General features: G+C 46.8%; 8 protein-coding genes across 8 annotated transcripts; 2 read left to right on the forward strand and 6 right to left on the reverse strand.

Annotated features, from left to right (window-relative positions):
- Positions 1–717: 717 nt before the first annotated feature.
- Positions 718–3,111, reverse strand: I203_100243 (uncharacterized protein; the record flags this gene model as incomplete). The annotated part of the gene is made up of 4 exons (XM_019149155.1): positions 718–2,196; positions 2,253–2,386; positions 2,441–2,623; positions 2,682–3,111. The coding sequence occupies 4 exons, from the start codon at positions 3,109–3,111 to the stop codon at positions 718–720; spliced, it is 2,226 nt and encodes a 741-aa protein (XP_019001682.1).
- Positions 3,112–3,541: 430 nt separating this feature from the next.
- On the reverse strand, positions 3,542–5,696 carry I203_100244 (uncharacterized protein; the record flags this gene model as incomplete). Its single annotated transcript, XM_019149154.1, has 9 exons — positions 3,542–3,608; positions 3,678–4,077; positions 4,172–4,343; positions 4,418–4,433; positions 4,489–4,570; positions 4,643–4,657; positions 4,734–4,820; positions 4,879–5,081; positions 5,416–5,696. 9 exons carry the CDS (start codon positions 5,694–5,696, stop codon positions 3,542–3,544), a joined length of 1,323 nt encoding a protein of 440 aa, XP_019001681.1.
- Positions 5,697–6,577: 881 nt separating this feature from the next.
- On the forward strand, positions 6,578–7,779 carry I203_100245 (uncharacterized protein; the record flags this gene model as incomplete). The annotated part of the gene is made up of 5 exons (XM_019149153.1): positions 6,578–6,741; positions 6,847–6,966; positions 7,037–7,277; positions 7,389–7,468; positions 7,539–7,779. 5 exons carry the CDS (start codon positions 6,578–6,580, stop codon positions 7,777–7,779), a joined length of 846 nt encoding a protein of 281 aa, XP_019001680.1.
- A 1,193-nt stretch (positions 7,780–8,972) lies between these two features.
- I203_100246 (uncharacterized protein) lies at positions 8,973–15,071 on the forward strand (the record flags this gene model as incomplete). Its single annotated transcript, XM_019149152.1, has 5 exons — positions 8,973–9,271; positions 9,356–11,690; positions 11,744–14,025; positions 14,113–14,404; positions 14,532–15,071. 5 exons carry the CDS (start codon positions 8,973–8,975, stop codon positions 15,069–15,071), a joined length of 5,748 nt encoding a protein of 1,915 aa, XP_019001679.1.
- Positions 15,072–15,734: 663 nt separating this feature from the next.
- On the reverse strand, positions 15,735–16,564 carry I203_100247 (uncharacterized protein; the record flags this gene model as incomplete). The annotated part of the gene is made up of 2 exons (XM_019149151.1): positions 15,735–16,450; positions 16,519–16,564. 2 exons carry the CDS (start codon positions 16,562–16,564, stop codon positions 15,735–15,737), a joined length of 762 nt encoding a protein of 253 aa, XP_019001678.1.
- A 1,171-nt stretch (positions 16,565–17,735) lies between these two features.
- On the reverse strand, positions 17,736–18,723 carry I203_100248 (uncharacterized protein; the record flags this gene model as incomplete). The annotated part of the gene is made up of 2 exons (XM_019149150.1): positions 17,736–18,610; positions 18,681–18,723. 2 exons carry the CDS (start codon positions 18,721–18,723, stop codon positions 17,736–17,738), a joined length of 918 nt encoding a protein of 305 aa, XP_019001677.1.
- Positions 18,724–20,042: 1,319 nt separating this feature from the next.
- I203_100249 (uncharacterized protein) lies at positions 20,043–20,390 on the reverse strand (the record flags this gene model as incomplete). Its single annotated transcript, XM_019149149.1, has 2 exons — positions 20,043–20,287; positions 20,345–20,390. 2 exons carry the CDS (start codon positions 20,388–20,390, stop codon positions 20,043–20,045), a joined length of 291 nt encoding a protein of 96 aa, XP_019001676.1.
- A 677-nt stretch (positions 20,391–21,067) lies between these two features.
- I203_100250 (uncharacterized protein) lies at positions 21,068–21,799 on the reverse strand (the record flags this gene model as incomplete). Its single annotated transcript, XM_019149148.1, has 2 exons — positions 21,068–21,690; positions 21,751–21,799. 2 exons carry the CDS (start codon positions 21,797–21,799, stop codon positions 21,068–21,070), a joined length of 672 nt encoding a protein of 223 aa, XP_019001675.1.
- Positions 21,800–22,141: the final 342 nt, after the last annotated feature.

A 22,141-nucleotide genomic window follows, 5' to 3' on the forward strand; every position in this document is an offset into this window, starting at 1 on the left:
ACTTATGTAGATTACCTCGATCTGGTCTTTTCGAAAAGTCATTTCATGTAGCTCTAGAAAATCAAAAACAAACGAAAATCAAAAATAATCATTCATTCCGTAGAGCATAGATATCACATACATTTTATTCCATATACATTCCACATCCATACCCCTAATACATATCTTTCATGCAGTAATATCTTGCGCATCTCCTAATGGGCGTTTCTGGGCTTATTCGCTCTTGACTTCGTTCAACGAATTGAGCAGAGAAGCATTCAGTTCGTGACATCACCTGCACGATGGCTCCGCCACTATACATCTAAGTTTGAGGAAGTACGTAATCATCCTGCCCCTGGTCTTAATCACCGGCCCAACGCATAGCAAAACAGGCTGTAGTGGATACACCACCTGTCTAATCAGCTGCGCTGACTCACATTGAGATATCTGTACATGGTGAGAGTGGGATGTGAGGTTGACCTTGCGCCGGCTTAATTGATACTACCTCTAACAATGGCGAAAATTACGCAATGACTTATCGGCGGATGAAAACAAGCGAGTGGCAAGACCATGACACTGACACAGCGTGTGACTTGAATGTGAACAGTAGAAGTCTAAGATATCACGAGAGATAACATGTCATTCGTGATAGCTCATTCAGTACTATAATGATCACAACATATGATGTGATATATACATTCGACAGAGCCCATCTAGTCCACCTACACTTTGCTCTCGTCAAAAGCTATCATCGAAATCGCAATCCATCTTCCTCTTCCCCTTGGTATTTCGGTCCAACCTCATGTGATTGACCGAAGATCCCAAAGTTGGGACACTAGTCATTCTTCTCTTATTCATCTCCAGCTCCATGGCTCGGGCTTGCGCTCGAATATCAGATTGACGCGGTTGGAACTTGGCAGCTTGGCCCTTGACGGCTGAACCATACGAACGGAGAGGTCGAGGTGAACCTCCTGAGGAATTTCCAGAAGGAATACTCTCAACTCCTGAGTTGAGCGAGTTCTCCTTGTCCTTCGTGCTGGTTATGGTTTCGGAGAACAGGGCGGATCCTGCGATATCTCGAGTATTGGGTGTCGGATCTCTTGACTTTTTAGATCGATATTTTGACTTTGGACAAGGTGGTGACGAAGAAGATCCACTCGAGATCTCTATGACCTCTTGTATCGATCGGCCACAAATTGTAGTTCGCGAGGAGCCTTTTCGGCTTATCGGAGATGTCTTGTTTTTCGTAGTACTGGGCATATGCGATGAAGGATTCCATCGAATTGGTTCTCGTACCTTGTTCGACATCAGTCGGGTGACAGGTCGATCGGAAGGGTCGGCGGAAATCTTGGCTTTCTTTGTAGATCTAGAGGAGGACGAAGAGACAGACCTTTTCTTCGACGCTTGAGGTGTATCGTCGGGACCTGAAGATATCATTGATGCAGGAGGCAAGGCAAGAGACGAGTCGGATACCGTGGTTGTTCCACGGGTGGCTCGGGGAGTGGACGTGATGATATCTTGATTTTGCGAGAAATCCGGCGAAGCGGGAAAAGGTAAGTCGAGTAGATCAACTTGCGGTTCGAGGGAGGCTGATCGATTGCGGTCGATCGAACCAAAATTCGAGGTGTGGGCAACATGAAGTGTACCAGATATGAGGGGTTGGAACGATCGACCAGGATTATCCTGAGTGGCAATTTTGGTCGTTGTGCCTAGTCGCTCTTGAGTCACTGCCGCTTCAGCTAAATCCTCAAGACTGTTCGGTCGAGTTGCTTCGAAAGTCGGGATCGAGGACGGAGTAAGCGATCTAACGAGCAAGTTGTTGCTATTGTTCGAAGTACGGATCTCCTGAAGCAGAATTTGCTTGATTTCCTCTTGGGTGGCAGCATGCTTTTGCATTAATTTTTCCATACCTAGTAGGATTTCGTAGCACTTCTTCAAACGCTCATCGTTTTGATCAGGTTTCTCGGTATTGGGAGGTGGTGAAATAGGTGTAGGAGGAGGTCTTGTGAGAGATTTCCCTGGTGGAGCTGCTGCAGATTGCGACTGAGAATGCTGAGAGAATTCCTCCACCTTAGTTGTAAGTCCATCAAGGGCGTCTTTGAAGACTGCTACGCTAGTGATAGCTTCGGGGAGGCCTTGCAAAGATCCCAGCAAGACAATGAGATTGTCGATTCCACTGAGTTTATTGCTGACATGGTTAAGGAGATTGATCAAAGCCTTTGAGAACCTGAAGGTTAGCTTGTGTGTCGGTTAAAAGACTTGGAATAACTCACAGTGTCATTGCCAGAGGGGATTTGCGACTGGGGAATATGCGGTATAATCTTCGATGCTGAGAGGGAAGCGATATCGCTGGGAAGGGTAGCGATCTTGTCTGCACACCCTTGGATATCGCTGAAGACTGAAGTGACTATCATACGACATATCAGTATACACTCTCAATGCACTAATAAGCAATACGTACATTGCGTGGTGATCTCCTCAACCATCTCCTCTCTTGTGGCAAGCGAGTTTTGCCCTAATTTCAACTCGTGCAATTGATCGCGTAAGTTTCGATTGTCCGTCTTCAAGGCAAAAATCTCCTTGTTCATGCCATCGATTTTCTGATTGAGTATCACATCCCTTTCACTACTCTTCTTGTCCAATGCTATAACACAAAACATCAGATCTCGTCCATCCGAAAACCTGATCTTGTAAAAACGTACCTGACAAATGAGCCAATATCTTGTCCACTCCAGTCGGTATCTTCTCCCTACTCTTCTCATAAATCTCCTGAGCAGTTCTAGGTGTTTTGGGACTAACACTAGAATTTGTAATTCTGGGACGAGCTGAAGACGCAGATGGGTGAGGTGGCCGTGGTGTCGTATGTTGAAGAGTGGAGGGTGATGGTAAGTGGTGTGAGCGAGAGAAAGGATCGTCTCTGGGTTGATATGAAGATGAGAGAGGAGGGGTTGCAGATGGTGGAGGAGGTCGACGAGGCTGTGTGTGTAAGAGAGGAGGAAGGGATTGTGAATGGGTACGGGTCGCAGAGGGAGATACCGGTGGTGGAGGTTTAAACCCTCTCGAGGAGGAAGAGGAGGAAGAAGGACGTTGTTGAAACACCGAGAGGGGGTCGAAAGATGGACTGGATGGCATGTTTCAGTGTAGGATAGGTCAGTATGTCGGATATGATGAGCTGACGAGAAAAGATAGAAGAGAAAAGAGATGAGAGAGGGAATCAGATGGATGATAGGGATGTCTATGCATGTATTTATAGATCAGGTGAGTTGACTGGACTCGATTCGTTTAGTCAGACAATGGTCTGTGCGCCCAAAGGTATGTCAGTCGTGCACAGACCATACACCTCCCATCAACACCATCCTTTGATTGATTAATTCCACGGAGGATGTCATCCTTACATTTTAGTCATCATCGAGCGTTGGTCAAGCATGTCAGCGGATGACCTCCGATCAAGTATAGTAGAATGGCGGTGGGCAGCTGAGACTGATTGACTTGATTCATACTATAGCTACAATTGGTATTGATCTCTTCTTCTTGACCTCGTCATGATCTTCGTTTCTCAGTTTTAGAGGACCTTGTTGGCCCAGTCATCGACCTTGGTCAATTGAGGGAAACCTGGTGCGGGGGGTTCACTGATCATACAACATAATCAGCGAATCACATATGCGACACGGATCGCAAGGCGCAGGGGCTCAACCTACCTGAATTGAGTTTGTACAAAAACCTTTTCCACTCCAGCATACCTCTTGTCGAATTTCTCATACAACTTGGGGAAGTCTTCGATAGAAACTCTATGAGAGACTAACATACTAACATCGAATTTACCAGTCAAGATGTAGTCGTTCAAGATCTCGTGCCAGTAAAGGTGTACGGGCGCTTGACCATTTCCGATAAATCTTACACCTTTCTCCATCAACGCACCGATGTTGAAGTGGTTGGTGTATCCTGCATAAGCACCGATAAGACCCACTCGACCGAACTTCTTAACCAGCCAAATCATCTCATTAGGAGTTTCAGACACATCCGTTTCGAGCATGAGGGCTTTCTCAACTTTGTGGAGAAGTGTCTTGGGTTCGTGGAATGAGGTGGCATCGATACAGACTATACGTCACGGGAAGCGATCAGTAAAGAGGTCCCATATAGTAACTGTAGCATGGATGGCAAAGGATATGATCAAAATGGAAGCCATGCTCACCATCCAAACCACCAGGTACTTCACCACTAATCTTCTTGCTAACATTCTCAGCCTTGAAGTCAACTGGTACTACATTGCCGAGTTTGGCAGCAGCGGTAAGTCGAGCTGGCTGAGTGTCGATGGCATAGACTTTGGAAGCGCCTTTGAGCAGAGCCCATTTGACACATGCGAGCTATAAAAGAAAAGAGTTTTAGCACCAGTGAAACAGGCTTGCTCCGGTTCTGCAGGTATGGAGGATTCACGTACACCGATGGGACCAAGACTACATGGATTACATAATCAGCTAATGGTAGATGTCAATTGTAAGCACAACTCACCCCCAGATACCGACGATATCACCTTCTTCGACTCTAGTGTCAACTACAGCGTGATAAGAGGTTGGGAGGACATCAGACAAGTCTAATGAAAAGCGTTGTCAGTGATAGTCGCAAAAGTGGCACTTTTCAACTCCTTCGTCCCAAGTCGACTTACAGAGTACTTGTTCGTCTGTCCACACCGAATATGCATACAAAGTCAGCAGTTTCCATAAAGGAATTGCAGAAGCAGATGTAGGGGTACATACCGGATACACCAGGCGGGACCTTGAGGCAGTTGACTTCGCCGAAAGGTACTCGGGCATACTCCGCCTGTCCTCCAGGAAGTCCTCCAGCTGTAGATATATGAAGTTTCAACAATCTCTTCACAGAACTGCAGGGCAACAGGCTCACTCATATGTCCATAACCAAAGAATCCAGCGTCTCTCTGTCCGTACATGCTTGCCATGAGACTAGAATTGTTGGTCCTGTCGCACATCGACGAGAAGTTCTTCTTGCAGTATCGACAAGTACCACAGGCGACTTGGAACGAGGTAACGACTTTGTCCCCGGGCTTGAGGGTAGTGACTCCTGGTCCAACCTTGTCGACGACACCCCTGAACGTGCGTTTGTCAAGTTAGCTAACAGTCTGTTTGAAAGGAATTGATACGAAACGGCGAAGGAGAGTAGGATAAAGATCTGCTAGGCGGCGACATCCGCTTCACACTGTACGACAACAACCTTACTCACCCCCACGCCCGCTACTCCCTCATCTACAAAACTCTCGCCTCTTCTCATTGCTATTCATCTTCATCGCGTCTCGCCCATCGCCCGGAATCCCTCTTGCCTATGCCCCCAAAGAGCTCTGGATCTCTCCTCTTGTTCTCTTCACTTCACCTCGCCACTACTATTTCCTCTCCTCTTTCCATCCTGCAAAAGCTGACCACTCACATGAACTCATGACCTAGTATATCTCCCTTTTGCATACCCAACATTTCAGAGTGATACAAGTGCAGATCACTTCCGCAGATAGTCGTACCGGTGACTTTGAGGATAACATCTTTGTCTTCTGAAATATCCGGGATGGGAGCATCGACAATTTGAACCTTCTCATTTCCGAACCATGCTAACGCTTTCATGGTTGCTCCATCGGGTCGGTGCTTGTACTCTGGATTAGCAGCGACTGGGACTGGACCCATTGAATCTTGAACGAGGTTGGCTACTGCTTGCATCTTGATTTGTTATGGTTGTATTTTTTGTATATCAATGATCAAAATCAATGTGTTACAGCGGCGATACTATCTTCCACTTGAAAAGTCTCTTTGCTTGATCAACATATATATATACATATATAAGCTTGGACACACTCGTGGGACGCTCAAGTCTCGACCATCGGAATCACCCATCGTCATAAGGTGGAGGGAGTTTAGATTGTAGTCACCTGCATCATACACTTCTGGATTGTAACACTTCGATTTGCTGGAATGACAGAAATTCCAATGACGTCAAGGAACGATGTTTAGTGCAACCTCCACTTGATTCCTGTTCAACATCAGCTCTCTTTCTGTCTTTTCATAGTTGGCGATTCTGATGCACATGGGGCATTCATGCTAGCGAGTGACGCATCCACCGAGAAAGACGGAGCATCGCATGAGGTATGGTCTATGCGTGTGGTAAGAGCCATGCACGAGACTTGGCAGTACAAAAGGGCTATGGTCCCAAGGATGGCGATGATTCGGTTTGAGAACATCAATATGACAAGGCTGGTGATTCAACCATCGCTCCAGAGTCTGGCTATACTGTTCTGCATCTCTCACAAAGCTATGGCCATCCATGAAACGAGAAATGCATAGCATGGCAAAGCAGCGCGGCAATGACAAAGACTATGTCGATTCTGCAACTTGGCTATTAGACTCCTAAGTGATAAATGCCACGTCATGAATTTATCGCGATGACCTCCACATGGAGCTTCTCTGAACGATCTTTTCGTTGCTGCCTGAGGAACACAAACAGCGAGGGATACATGTCGCAGATAACATCGAAAATCAGACTGTAAACAACGTATAACCTCGGACAGGAGGAAAACACCGACAGGTCAAACGGTTGAAGTAAAATGGTCAGAGAGATCGATCCACCTTCGATCCAGAAAGAATTTCTGCTAGCTGCTTTGGCAGAAGGGAAACGATTAGATGGGAGAATACCGCTGGAGCAGAGAAAGATCGAATTCGTCTTTGGGGAAGAGTTGGGGAATGTGGAGTGTAGACTTGGAAAAACAGCGTGAGTGTTCATCTCAGCAAGACTACCTACCACCTACTGAACAGATGTCTCATGGTAAATATCCCTTGAACTCTGATACTGATCAAGAGATGTTGTCGTTCCTAGTGTCCTCGCCCAGGTAACAGCAAGTATAGTCAAGCCACGAGACGATAGACCGTATGAAGGTTTCTTGTTGATAAACTCGGAGATCGGTCCGATGGCTAGCAGTGTATACGAGAATGGAAGGTCGGTTGGTCATCACCTTCCCGAATACATTGAGCTGAAAATTTACTCACACTCTTATGATTTAACACAGATCAAGCGATTCAGAGATCCTCATAACGCGCCTACTAGAAAAATCCATCCGTCGAACGGAAGCCATCGACCGCGAAGCTCTATGCATACTAGCAGGCGGGAAAGTATGGCAATTGCGATTGACTTTACATTTCCTCAGCGATTCGGGCAATCTGTTAGATTGCGCTTCGCTGGCGAGTATGATGGCGTTGAAACACTTTAGGAAACCTGATGTGGAAGTGATCGGAGATGAGGTCATCATTGTGAGTATGACTATAGCTTTGTAATAACCATCAATAGGTCGAGAGCTCGTATCAGGACAATGAGGTGAAGTTTGGAGAAAGCAGAGAAGTTGATCCATTACAACTTGGTAGCACTCGCCCGAGGAACGAGCACCTGTACCACTGGCTATGCATCATACGCCTTTATGTTTGACTTTTGCATACTTTGAAAAGTAGGTTACGCTTCTATTCATCTCATCATATGTTCCCATTAAGTAATCACCAAATGTGCTTTCACTTTAGCCTCTCACCGATTCTCGATCCTACGCACCTCGAGTCGACATTGTGCTCTGGTACTTTGACGGTAACGATGAATGCTCAAAGAGAGATCTGCGTACTATCGAAAGCCGGTGGTACACCTTTGTCTGTCGAGGAAATCATGGGTGTAGTCCGAGTAGGCGTGGATAAAGTGAGAGATATGGTTAAGATCATGGACGAGGCTTTAGAGAAGGACAGGGAGAACAGGGTTGTTGAAGTGCGATGAACGGTGCAAGGGGGACAGAGATATCTCGAAATGGATGAGGACTCCAGACCAATGACTTGGTCTTTCATCAAAGTAAGCCGAGAAGTGGTCGCAATCATTGGCCATGTAGCATGATAATTGCAGAGGACAGCACCATCCAAAATATACGATCATACCCAGCATCAATATACCCCGCAATCCGCAATTCCTCGAGTAAAAGTCATTCATCAGTTGATACACCTATGCATGTATAGATCTCTTCATTGCATTTGACTGTAATGTTTCATCGCATTTGTACAAATACACGCATGGGAATAATCTACGCCACTATGTATGTGGAACGGGTTCAATCGGATGGTAAGAGACTGTATCAGAGGCTGCAAGCTGAAACGTGATTCACACTACTGTCACCTCAGCGATACGAACATGCATGCTCTCACTCGATGATATACAATGATAGATGCATGATGCATGTATGGTAGTCTGGCGGTGACGATATCAGCGGGTAAATCTGTGTTGATGTTATGCAGCGGTTGAGATCAGGATGAGACACTGCACTACTATTTTTACACCGCTTTGATCTTACAGTACAACAATCAATCAATCAATCAAAGCATTTTTTAAAAACTGCATGGTGATTCCTTTACATTCATTTCCCATCATCATCCTTTGACCACTCACCACCGCTCACTTCCTCGCTCACCATCATAGATGCGATAAAACACACTCCATCGACACATTGCAACCTCGACCTCCGGATCGAAATCAGCAACTTATCAATTACGAGATTCACGGGTATACGCAATTTCACAATCCCATTTACGTGCTCCTTCTCCAACTTTCCCTTGGCCCGCTGCCAGTAATTCATTTTTATCTAAAACACATTCGAGACAGACGCAAAACACAATAGAGATCAACCATTGATCTTCCATCGTATACTTGGACAGACGGAGTAGGTTAGATCAAGCAAGTCGATCAATTCATGCCTCGACCGTGGTGAGCATAAGGGGATGGACCGTTTGTTCAGGTTAGTTTAGTATTCTTCTCCCTTGATCATCATCACGACACTTGTTATGACAGATCAACTTATCGACCGCATCTGAAGACCGCTGCATACTTCTGTTGACGCCATATCTCGTATATATATATACACCGACTTTGTACTGATCATATCTTTCTCCTAATACTTTTCAATGTTCTGCAACATCTCCTCAATGACCGATTCAACCTACACCCGTCCACATTCTGCATCACCATCGCGATCAACCAACAGAAAACGCACCGCTTCGACATCTGAGAAAAAGCATCCTCTTGCGGGTAGAAGAACACCATCCGGATCAAGTCATAAGAACGAAGGTCAAAGCGAGAAGACCTATCAGCGCGAAGGACGTCCAGGGGATGTCGGAGGAAGAGCAGTAAAGGACAAGGATAGTGGGAGGAATACTCCAATGAATGGGTTGGGAAAAGCCCCAAGTTTGGATGTAGATATCAGGAGCTCACTTATACTTCCTTCGTGAGTGATGTTTCCGCTCACGACTCCTGCGTAAATTGTAAATGAGAAACGAGCTGATAGTATGTCATATCCTGCTTGCCTCAGGCTGTCACAACGATTCTCAGTCCTCCTCCCTTCGCTTTCTACCGCTCCAGAAGAATCACTCCGATCGCTTCTCGCATCACAGCGAGCAAGACACCATGGACCGGCGTTAACGGAGGAAGAGGAAGAGCTGCTCTTCGCGGAGATGAGGGATGCGGCTCTGGAGGATCAATGGGATGGAAGACCACCTCAAATGGATGAGAATTGGGTCAGAAGTGGATTAGGCGTCAGCAATAAACCAACTCGTGTCGGAGGATTACCATCATCAGCATCGTCGCCTTCATTGCTCACGACGTCTACATCCAGTCCCTCAGTCTTGTCTACTTCCGATGACGGTGGTCAAAGTTATGCACCTTCAACTCCAGGTGGCTTTCTTGCATCACCACCACCGACGTCTAATTCCTTTTCATCGTTCCAGACGTTTGGCGTGGGCTCTTCACCCGATACTTCTGCCAATGCCGGGTTTAAGACCAAGTCGTATGGATTTAGTGGTGGATCAGGTATGAGAGAAGCGGAGTATATCAGGAAAGTTAAGAAATCGTTCAGTCATAAAGATCTCAAAAACGGTTCTGGCTCAGGTTCGATCTCTTCAAGAAAAAGTGAACATACACCCACAAGAGACAATATACCTTTACCACCTGCAATCTCTCCCGAGAAAGCTAATGCATATTATCAACCTACGAAACGACCGGAAAGTCCAACTACTTCTGAGAAAACCGCTACGCCAACTTCGAGTATCATACCTGATATCTCATCGTCGTCATTGCCTATATACAAGAAAGGTCATTCACCCTCCTCATCGCTCAACCTGAACCCTCCTACACCTAACTCTGCTGAGGACCAGATGTCCTCTGGAAAACAGCAAAGAACGAGAAAGAGACAATCTAGGTTAGATGGGCTATCACCTGCTCAGGTAAAGCGAATCTCATTGGCTCTGCAAGAAATTGGGGGTCAGCTCAAAAGAGGAAGTATGACTGTTCAAGCTGTACCCGAAAGGGCGAGAGAGCAATCTACCTCAGAAGATGTAGAAGAAATGCTAGATCCAGAATCAAGGAGAGTGTCTCGACACGACATTGAGAACGAGAGTGGCAGGGCAAGGCGACCGTCGGATCTTCGATCTGAAGATTCCTGTCAATCTGCTACATCATCCGTATTCCCGTTTCAAATGTCACCAACCAATAGCACTTTCACTGGCACAACGACTGAACCCCCATCACCATCAAAATTACCTCCTTCACCTAGAACGCATAACCTCCTCGCTCACGTGGAAGAACCCCTTCCACCTATACCTATGCCAGTTTTCACACCTACCCGAAGTCAGCCTGTACGCCACCAACCAACATTATCCAACTCATCGACTTCGACCGTGGCTCCCAATCAGCCGGTCTACATTCCAGGTCAGCCGCGACCTATCAGATTGACTCACCATTCTCAATCTAGTGTATCATCCAGATCAGCTACGCCCAGTAATCAGTCACCTCTTGACGCCATCCGCACTGCTGTCTCTCCAGATAACACCCCTTCTCCCATCAAAGGTATGCCTGCGATAGCTGAACGAAGTACGTCCCTGGGACGTTCAAGATCTGTCAATCAAGCGCAAGCCACCCCTACAAAATCCATTTTGTCTGGGGATTACGACGGCTCAAGCGGATCTACGAATGGCACAAGAAGGAGAGCCGGTACTATAGGCGATGCCCCGATGAATCGAAGGCTGTCTTCGTCATTATCGAGCCACCCTACTACACCCGATATCATCGAAGAAGAAGCTGAGGAAACCCCTTCGGATCGTGATGAATACTCATCTAATCCACAATCGATCGAAGAGTTCGTCCCTGAAGTGAAACAAGTCGTCGGTCGCCATAGTGTAGCCAACTCGCGTACCACATCGTCGAATTCCATTCATCAATTGCACCATAATTTGGGCTGGGATCTTGCACCTGGTCAAGAACCGTTCGAAAGATCCGTATCGGCCCAAGGTACAATCGATGAGTCTCCCAACTCTACCCCGCCAGAAGCGAATGATGCGCCCCAGTCACCAACAACTACCCTTCGACGCCAAACATCTTCAACCTCGATTAGCTCGAGTTTCTCTGAAGACGCGCCAGTCCCCGGAGAGATCGTCTGGGCAAGCGTGTTCAGTGGTGATTCTCCTAATGGCTATGATGTCGGTTCCGATAGTATGGTCTCGCTTGAACCTGGACAAGAAGCTGAGGTGCTTCGAAAGATGAGTGGTATGGGCATGGAGGAGTTGATGTTGTTGCAAGAGAGATTGGTTTTGAAAGCGAAAGCAGAGCGAGAAGCACTCAGAGGAGACGTCGAGGATAGTGCATTCGTGCCAGTGAGTAATATGTAATCAAGACTGACGACTGATTGCTGACCCCCTTGGTGTAGTATTCCCCGCCCATGTCGGCGGAAGCTTTCTCGCCAACTCAAAGAGCTATGTCGCCCATACTTCGCGCGACGTCTCCTGACCTTGCTAGACCGATCAGTCCTCCCCCGCCTTCATCTTGGCGATTTCCACCCGCAGAACTACCTCAACCTCCCTCTCAAAATACCACCCCTTCGCAAGACAAGAGCACACTACCATCTTCTGTGGATACCCATATTATGACGCCGCCTCTCACCGGCAGTATTACTGGTGCTTCGGTTTCTCGTTCCGGATCAAAATCTAATCCAGTCATGCTACCGACTCGACCTGCTCCTCCACCACCTCAACTACCCGCAGAAACACCTTCAGAACATGCTGACGATATTCAAACACCTCCTTCTGGCGATCTTCCTCGTAAACCATCGAACCGAGCTCATTTCCGTTTACCACTTGAACAAGATCCAGAGATACGAAAAGACTTCGAAGCTCGTATCGCAGCCGCCACAGCGGCTCTAAACCGTACCCCGTCGGTGTCAAATAGCAAGTTAGATAGGAAGTTCAGCAAGAAAGGTGGCCCAATGGTTATTTCATCACCAAAACTTGTATCTTCAACTGCCAATGTACCGACTACTCCTTTGACACCTGAAAACCAAGTTGAACCTGGACTAGCTAAGAGTCTGGAGAAGTCGAGTGGATCAGGTAGTAAGATGAGCTTGAAGTGGAAGAAATTCACAGGATTAAGAAGTAAAGGGCCCAGTTTTTCTGGTAACGAGGTCACACCCTACCCACCGGCCCCTCAACAGCCAGTTCAAAGCAAGCTATCACCGAATAAACAGCTTCAGCAGCAGCAACAACAGCAAATGCAACAGCAACAGAGCAAGCTGTCGCCAATACAAAATGTCCTAGTGGCTCAAGGTGGTTTACAAAGATCTGCTTCTGCTTCGGTGGCCAAGAAACTTGAAGATCCAATCAGCCTTACAGCGGAAGATCATCCTGAAGCTCCTCCTTCAGCTCCACCCAACTTGGATGCTTTCAGATCTCCTCCGCCACCTGAACGTGCGGCTCATTCAACAACCTCTGCTCCACAACAGGATGTACCTTCCCCGCCGAGCAGTATTGGCCATTCGAGCGGTCTCAAACATGTCATGAGCAAGATGAAGCGGTCGAAAGAAGTCTCTCCTCCACCTCTACAAGCACAAGGTAGATCTCAAAGCCCCATTGCTGCTCAAAATCGAGCTATGAGCCCGCTACCTGCTATCGATGCTATAACGAAACAGCCGCCACGACATACGCCTACTTCATCTGACGAAGATGCGCGAAACAAATTCATCGAAGCTGGAAGAGCTTTAGGTCTCACCGAAGAACAACTGAACGAGATGTTGACTGCGAAAGGTATGGCTGGTACTGCTCCATCAGCGCCTGCTGTACCTTCACCGCTACCTGCAGCTCCTGTTGTATCGGATGAGAAAATGGTCAAGCATGAGAAAGAGAAGAAAGGCTTATTCCGGTCATTATCCAAAGCGCGCAGGGCTCAACCTTCCCCTACACCTATATCAGCTCCTGTACCGATTAGTGGATTGGCACCTTCCGCACCTGTCACGGAATCGCTACCAGCTGATGTACCTGATAGAGTGGTCGTCAGGCGAACCATGATCTTACCAGAAGGACTTAACATAATTCCATCTACACCCCAAACCACATCTACCACACCGAAGATACCAGAGTCACCAGATTCCTCCTCACTGCGACCTGGAATCAATCCACAGCGTAAACAATCTATTCGACGTAAACCCCTCAAATTGAGTGAAGAAGATCATGAATTGGTATCCAACTCTCCTCCTGCCCATCGACGGAACTTCTCCTTCTCAAATGCCTCTGTCGATTCTAATGGTACCAACACACCTACCAACCCGTCTTTCACACCTTCGCCGTCGAACTCTCAAAACCAAGTGCCAACAACTGGAAGGGGAGCAGGGGAATTACATGGATTGGGATTCTTACATCCGAATAGCACCCCTCTCAATAAGAAGTCTTCCGCACCGAGCTTGACCCCAAGTCCAGGTAATTCGTCGACCGGAGGTGGAGACGACGAGTCTCATGCGAGATCATCAACTGGAGGAAGTTTGATCGATATGTACAGGAATGATGATGATGAAGAATTGCTGGAGAGTCCCGAAAAGAAGACCTCGGCTACGTTCAGTCATGATGATGAGGTCGTTGTTCCGCATGCGAGGAGGGGTTCGGAAGATGCCTTGGGCAGAGGATCGCTAGATAGGAGGAGGATGACTCAGGCTGTGGAAATTACGTGAGTCTCGTTATTTTCCATCGGATATCCACTATAGTGATCGCTGTCTTGAGAAACGAATGTGCTGATGATCAACTCTACAAATAGTGAATACGCAGATGGTCAAGTGATTTGGAATATAGTCGATGCCTTACGAACTTCAGTTACTGGTTCAGTCGATGGCGAAGAATATACATTCGATACTCCCGGGGCACCACACTCTCGATCCACTAGCTACTCTTCGAGTGTGAGAAATTCAGTCATACCTGAAGATGAAGATGTTTTCCAAGCTGCTGGCAATAGTGCTGGATGGCCTAAAGCTCTGGGTAATGGTACCGCAGGATTGAACTTCAGGCATAGAGATAGGAATGGGCCCAAGAAACCTAGACCACCTACGGATGTGAGTGACATCTACCACCTTTTCATCCACATTGCTACCAGCTCTATGTTATTTCCTTTATGGATTACACATGTCGCTTCGCTCGCCCAAATTTGGAAGTTTATCCTGACATGTCTGACGTTCCTAGGTCTACTTCACCTCCCACGCCGATGTAGCCGATCTCATTGATCACCTGTCTCGTGACCTTGACGCATCTCACGGTCGAATCGATATCATCTCTCACCCCAACACTGACAGCAGGGAATGGCCACCTTCCAACACGTCTCCCTTCGCATTCCAAGATTCCGCCACCGCTACCATCCCTACCACACCCGAACGAGTCCAACGAAGATCAAGTCAAATCCAGTCTCCTGCACATTCTCAATTCGAAGATGCCCCTTCACCCGCACAAATGTCACTACGACCGACTATCAGTCCAGTCAAGGCGAAGCAACATCATAACAAGGGTAACATGGTCGAAAACCTCAGTCCTGGCCCTCAAAGACAGTTGTTCAATGAGACTGACTCCAGAGGCCAAAGTTACATTTCGACTGGCGGTTCAGCAGCTGGATTTAGTCCGTCAAGTAAGAGTTTCGCAAGTTCCGTTTCGGGTCAGGGTAAATCGGTGGAAGACAGGTTACAGGCGTTATTGGATAGGTTGAAAGGTGATGGCATTGGTAGGACGTGATTGTAAGCTGGGTAACAAAGAAACAAGTATTGAATTGGTTTGTTGGACTATGTGTGAATTCAAGGATATTTGGATATAATTGAAAGTTGGGTATAGCGTTGGAGATGAGGTAGTGAGTCTCAACGACCTTGATTCAAGGTATGGGTAAATGAGAATTTGGTAAGATAATATGGGGTTGTTGTGTACCAAGGACGATCGATGTTCCCATGGTTTTGTACAGCAGTACTTCTTTGATTTGGTATTCATGGATATTCTAGTTTCATTTCCTATGCTTCCTGTTAATAACGATCCCCGGATTAGGGGTATAATGACAATTTTGCTTTCTTTCACGATCTTTTCGCTGCTGGTAGTCACGACTCTACACGCTAATATGTATTTTAATATGCTGTGCTCAATCTGGATACAATGCATTTGTCAATCCCGAGTACCGAGCTGGGAGCTGGGAGTGCTGGCATGTGGAATTGCATGCGTGTACGTATGTACTGTACAAATTTGTAACATTGCGATATGGAGATTGTTTCTCTACTTAGGTCCAAGCATAAAGAGAGTATACAAGCTGGAGGTCTGTTCACTAAATTCGATTTCGATCTCAAAATGGTCTACAAACTACACATGATGATGAGAGGATTGTTGAATTCTCAAGACGGTTTCCGTTCTGCTGTTTTAGAGGTGAATCTTAGGACCCAAAGTAATTTTAGCGCCCTCAAGATTCACATCGGCAGAGACATCTACATTGGCCAAACCAAGTACACCCTTGTCGCTGCCAGAGGGTAACAAGCCAATAGTGGCACTCGGTTTGATATTTGCTAATGGTCCTGGGTCGATCGCAGGTAGGTTGCCCGATTTAGAAGTCGGGGTAGCTTTGTAGGTGCTTTGGAATCGTTCGAAGGCACCATCCGTGAAGATCGCATCGATATCTTGTAAAGCGTGATGAGATACTTGCGCTCCAGGAGCATCACCACTGTTGAATATATTACCTAAAATTCCTCCTTTACCATTCCCATTCTCGTTCCCTGTTGTAAGCTCGTTATCGAGATCGAGGATAATTTGATTCACTATATCATTGATATCTTGTCCGCTTGGGATGTGTACCCCAGGACCAAGCAAAATGAATTGCAGGAACTGACTCAATTGCAAGTCGTCTAATCCAGTGAGCTTAATACCGTTCAGAGTCGTATCGAGCCCCTCGGGAGTAGTGATCTTCAATGACTTGAGGATGGAAGAGAGTGAAGAACCGGTATTGGACTCGAGAAGTCCGCCACCAGTGGCAGTGGGCTGGGAAGGAGCGGCGTTCGAAGTGGGACAGGCGGATGGACGTTGTTGTTGCAAAGGACTCAGAATGTTAGCAAGCAGTCCAGGTACAGGAGCGGCTCGAACACCTATATATAGGGTCGATAATGATCAGCAATCAGATCATATAGAGGCACAGAGGCATGGAAGGACTCACCAGCAATAAGAGCTAAAGAGGCGAGCAAGGGAATTTGGAATTTCATCTTGTAAATTTTAAAGTTGGTTCGAAAGACTGGGGAGGATTCAAGTTATTTTGGTCTCGTCGTGAGATTCGATGAAGAGTAATAGATGCGATGAGAATTTCTCCATGAGGAAAAAGTAGTCCGCTGTCCACATTTCTCCAGGTATTTATACCTTACTGCTCAGCTCCATCCACATCAATCATTACGATTCTCCAGCCGAAGATCGGGAGAAGGTCTACACATCTACATGAGACAAATGAAGTAATATCATAAGTCTCATTGATCCACATCTTCATGTCCGTGCGACAAGGTCGACATTCTATGCTTTTCTGGTTTTGGCTACAGTATCTCCAGCTTTGTTGGTGAGTTTTCGATTAAATGTTCCGAGTCAAATTTAGATTGAACTGTATGTTGCGCCAGTTGGCGATCATTCAGGTCGAATTTTGATCGTTGCATGAAGTATATGGGCATCATTTGCGTTGACTATATTTGGAAGGATTCTCATTGGAAAGGAAACAGATAATATTAGAAACGTCCAATCGAAATCTCAATTGAAAATAAAGGATTACCAAATCCCATGAATTGGTGGTGGCGGTGATTACAGTAAGTACAGTAAGTCTGAGAGCTTAAATTCCCAAGTTGTGTTGTCGGCATTGTCGTTGTGAGATCACAATGAATGAATGATTACCGGTAAGCATGGTTGCTTCAAAGCACTCACAGGTCTTGATCTCGCCTACGCCGAATATTCTACCATTAGATGCATAGCTGCATTATATACTGTACCTCTTTCGTGGCTTTTGATGAGGCGAGTCGAAGAGAAGATATGACGATGTTTCATAAGGGTCACAACAATACGGAGGTGTCATTACATCAGGCTTTTTGGCTTGGGGAGTTATCGCATGCTGCCACTGACTTGGAGTCTCGGACCGACACATGCGTACAGGGACCTTTCGATTGAACACGGATATAGATACATTTCTTCTCTTAGAAAATTAAGGAACTCAAGAATCGCTACAGAGATTGTTCATTATTATTGTCCAAATTTCCGTATTAAATAAACAGCTAGCCGAATAACAGATTGAAGAAAGAAGCAATGAACAGCAAGAAGAAAAGATACAATAATTATAGACCATAAGCTATACCTTCTCTCCTAAGCCGGGTATATAACAACCCTTACTATTTTTGATCCAGCTTAGAGGTCAAGGTTGACATCAGCGGTGATCTCGGCACCGAGAAGGTCGGCGGTGACGGTGGCGTCCAAGTCCAAGAGATCATCATCGGTACCAGTAGGACCAGGGACACCAGCATCATCGTCTGTTACAGTAGAGATAAAAGAGGCAGCAGCACTGGCGCTTGAGGCGGAAACGGAAGGTAATGCGAATGAAGAGGTAATAGAAGGGAGGATTTCACTACCGATTCCTATGAAGTCACCGAAGGAGGTCGAAGCGCTAACACTGGCGGATGGGAGCACAGAGGAGTCACTCTCGCTCGCACTTGCCGAGGAGATGGAGAAGCTCTCAACATCACTAGCACTGAAGCTTGGGGTAGGAACTGAGAACGAGATACTAGATGTGAACGAGGGCTCGAAGTCTGAGGCAGCCGATGAGGTGGCACTAGCACTGGTGCTGGTCCTGGTTCTGATTCTAGTGCTAGTAACAGCACTGGAAGTCTTGTTATTATGATGACCATGGTGTCCGAAGAGACCGCTAAAGAATCCTCCAGAGAGTTTCTTGTCATCATTGCTTGTGGAGTTTTGATGGATGAAATTGCCGCCTTGGAAGCTGTTGCCCCCACCAGTGGAGTTGAACTTCGTTTCCAAGTCATCGATGATAGACTCAAGGTCGATGTTAGAAGGAAGAGTGATACCAAACTCTCCTAGCAGTTGAGTAACATTCAAGTCTCGGAGGTTGGAAAGATCGATGTTATGCTCTTCAAGGACTTGGGTGAGGTTGAACTGTCCTCCAGTGTACGTGGGGAATCGAGCGGAAGCAGTAGCGGTAGCATTGACACCAGAAGATGTAGAATTGTGGTGGAACAAGCTACCGAAGAGAGAAGCGGCTTGGGTGCCTAAGAAAGATGGAGGATAGTAAGCGAGAGGTCATCACAACATTATAGACAATCCGTCGTGTGTACTTACCGGAGATGGCAGCAAGGGAAGCTACAAAAGCGGTGAAGTGCATACTGAAAGCTGACTGATAGTGTATTTGACCGAAGACCAAAGCTGAATGTCTACTAAGGGTTGTTGATGCTGGATTTACGTTGGCTGCTTGTTGTTTTTGAGGTGAGAAGGGGATTTATTTTCCAAGACGAAACGAGGGGTTCTTATACCTTTCTTATTGGGAGTCAACAACCCAATCTTGGAATGGCAAACAATGACACCATCGATGTTCAAGATTCGCACCATACCTTTCTCGAACAATTCCTCTTCTTTGATGGAACCTTGTTTACTCTGTTGTTTTGTCGGGACCCAAAGTTGTTAGCGCACTAATTGAGAGATCATGGTGGGGCACTAATTAACAATGGGCTGACTAGTATCGTCTCTTGCAAAGATCCTTATGCGCAGTGGTCAGTCGTCCTTGTTCTTCCATCGTTTGACGCAATGAGCAGGAATAACTTATAACGACCGAGCGAGTCCGACTAGTGGAACCAAACAAGACATACTAGTGCGTTTGATCGAAAGACAAGCCGAAACTTTCCACTTGACGAAGTGCTCCTGTTGTTTGGCTCTGTATACAATGTATGTGAGTTGATCATCGCAATGGTCCGAATAAGGAAGATTATCGTGTTTATCTTTGTTTATTTTGTCATTCAACCATTGGTATACGAGTAACCATTGATCGAGGATTTAGCGCGAAAGCTTACCTAGATAAGATCAAATTTTCAATACTCCGAAACCCTTAATCAACCATTCCATGGTACCACGATCTTCCGAGACTTCCACTTTCGGTTTAAATTCTGCTTTTAATGAGTTTCCAGAACAATTATAACTGCGAGCACAAATTCAGCTTGTTTCACTTGAGCACGAACGAATGGCGCGTTAATTGCTCATTTGTTTACCACAATACATCACTGATACTTCCACATCTTTGTCACCAGAGACGGTTGTCATATCACTTAGCATATAGAGATCGAGTCGGAGATATGCAGAAGGTATCGCGAGGATCGAGCATGATCATGATGCACGAGAATTGTCCAAGGATCGTTGTGTCATATCTCGCCTTATCTACCTCCTCCACTCCACCAGCTCTTGTAAGTTACATGTTCCGGAGTCACCGGCTATTCACAACGACAAATCCACTGGGTTATACGGGGGGATACACTTTACCGGCTCAAGTCTGGACAGTGTGCGGGGAAAGAGGAGCTCCAATGGATGTACTAGCTAAAGGGAGCCTATGGACAAAGAAGCACTTGGAATGACCCGATCCGAAGATGCCGAAGGAGGTAAATCTCGTGTGTTGGCATTGCCTTGCCCTCCAAAGACACCAGCTTCCAATGGTGATCAGGGCTTGGCACCACCTACTGTTTCCAGGGCGGTAGCACCGGCAAAGCTACCAGGACTAACTGAGCCAGCGGCGTCGCCCATGCTCCCGAGACCACCAGGACTTTGAGAGGCGTTTGGTCCATTGATACTCACTGAAGAAGGGATCTGACCTTGACTGATAGCTGTACCGCCGCTTACAATCGGAGGTACAGTGTTCGTGTTGATGTTGGTTCCTGGACCTTGTGCGACAGGCGCAGCAAAGGCTAGTTCGCGGAATTCATCAGATCTACCTCTCTAAAAATGGGCAGGAAAAGGCTTACCAGAAGTAGCAAAAGCCATAAGGAAGATAGTTGCCGATAATCGCATGTCGAACAACACAATGATGGAGATTGTTGTGATGTCAATGAAATGAAAGAATGGCTGAATGCGCTGAATGAGATCTCGAGAGTCAGACAAATGGATAGAAGAGTATTGGTGAGGATTGTTGTCGACACCAGGCCTGATGTTTCGACAAGATACCCTAGAAATCTCGGTGATGCCATCTCGTTACCGAATTGACTTGTCCACCAAGGTTGTAGATCGCTCCATGAACTGCCTGACCTTTCACCTCCTTGAAGCATGATTACAATTGTAATCTTGATCCCCTTGGGTGATCGAAGATGGCTATTGACATAAGGGTAAGGGACGAGATCGGTTATTATCTTCCTGTCAATCATGAGGCATCCTTCATACGATTCATTTGATATGTCCGCTCCTGATCGGCTAGTCTGACCGAAGTTCAGCATCTCCCTCTCAATCCTCTGACCAATGTTCTGACCAGATTAACCAATCAAGTTCTTTTTCTCTGCAATCTGTCATTGATCCAACATCGTTGAGATCCGAAATGCATTACACAGAAGATAATTATGGGCAAAATTAATATTGTCCAAGATTTTACTAACAGACGCAAAGGGATTGATGTGAAGGTACGAGTATAAGGCAATGTCGAAACAAAGGAGTTGTTGCAATGTCCAAGATTCTAGGTTGTACGGAAATGAGAACGATTAACAAGGGGCACCACCACCACCGCCACCTCCATGATCACCACCTCCTCCTCCATGGCCACCACCACCAGGGCTACCGCCTCCTCCCCCGATGGGAGAAGCACCACCGTGACCACTGGGCTTTCCGCCCCCGCCACCCCCAATGATGTTTCCGAATTCATCGCAAGGAAGTTCAGGGGTAGAAGGGGATTCACATCCTTCACCTTCACATCCGTAAGACGGAGAGGGAGAAGAGGATGCACAGTCTTCACCGGTACACCCTTCCGATGCAGGTGGGGAGGAGGGAGGAGAAGCTGGAGCAGGCGATTCAGGAGCTGAAGCCGGTGCCTCCGGGGCGGGTGCTGGTGCTGGTGCGGGAGCAGGGGCCTCTGGGGCAGGAGCGGGAGCGGGAGCGGGGGTACTACCTGTGTCACTGGTATCGCCACCGGAGCTACCAGAGTCAGGTGCCGCAGGAGCAGGAGCAGGTACAGCAGCCGCCTCGGTGGTTCCTGGAGTTGATTCGCCACAATCTTCACTGCAGTCTTCTACGGGAGCGGGGGCAGGTGCAGGAGCGGGAGTTGGAGAAGGGGCAGGTGCAGGTGCAGCAGCCTCCGAAGTCATTGGTACGGGAATGGCAGTGACGGCTGGGTGAGGTTTGGTTCAGTAACATATCGCAGCCAAAGGTGTCATATTCAGGCACTTACCGGTAGAAGCCAAAAGAGTAATGATACTAAAAGCGAGTGTGATCTTCATCTTGCAGCAAGGTGCTTATGGAAAGACTGCGCAAGTGGGTCTAGGAAGGGTGGGGTGGTGTGGAAGAAGAATAGACGAAATGTCTTGGAATCGAATGAGCTGTGAGGTCCGGACTGCGCTTTTTATATGTAAAGAGCGACAACGAGTATGCATAGAATAAAGAAAGACTCATGTCAAAGCTAAATTTACAATAACACCCTTCCCCTTACCATTGGAATTCCGTGAATCCTAAACTACAATTCCATCAAGTTACAATCCGCTTCATCACTCATTACTCCTTTGTGAGTACCCATATATCTTCCCAGCTTCTCTAGCATATTATTTTCACACTGTCAACCTCCA

Source organism: Kwoniella mangroviensis (assembly GCF_000507465.2).
Source record: "Kwoniella mangroviensis CBS 8507 chromosome 1 map unlocalized Ctg01, whole genome shotgun sequence".
Classification (NCBI taxonomy): Eukaryota; Fungi; Basidiomycota; class Tremellomycetes; order Tremellales; family Cryptococcaceae; genus Kwoniella; species Kwoniella mangrovensis.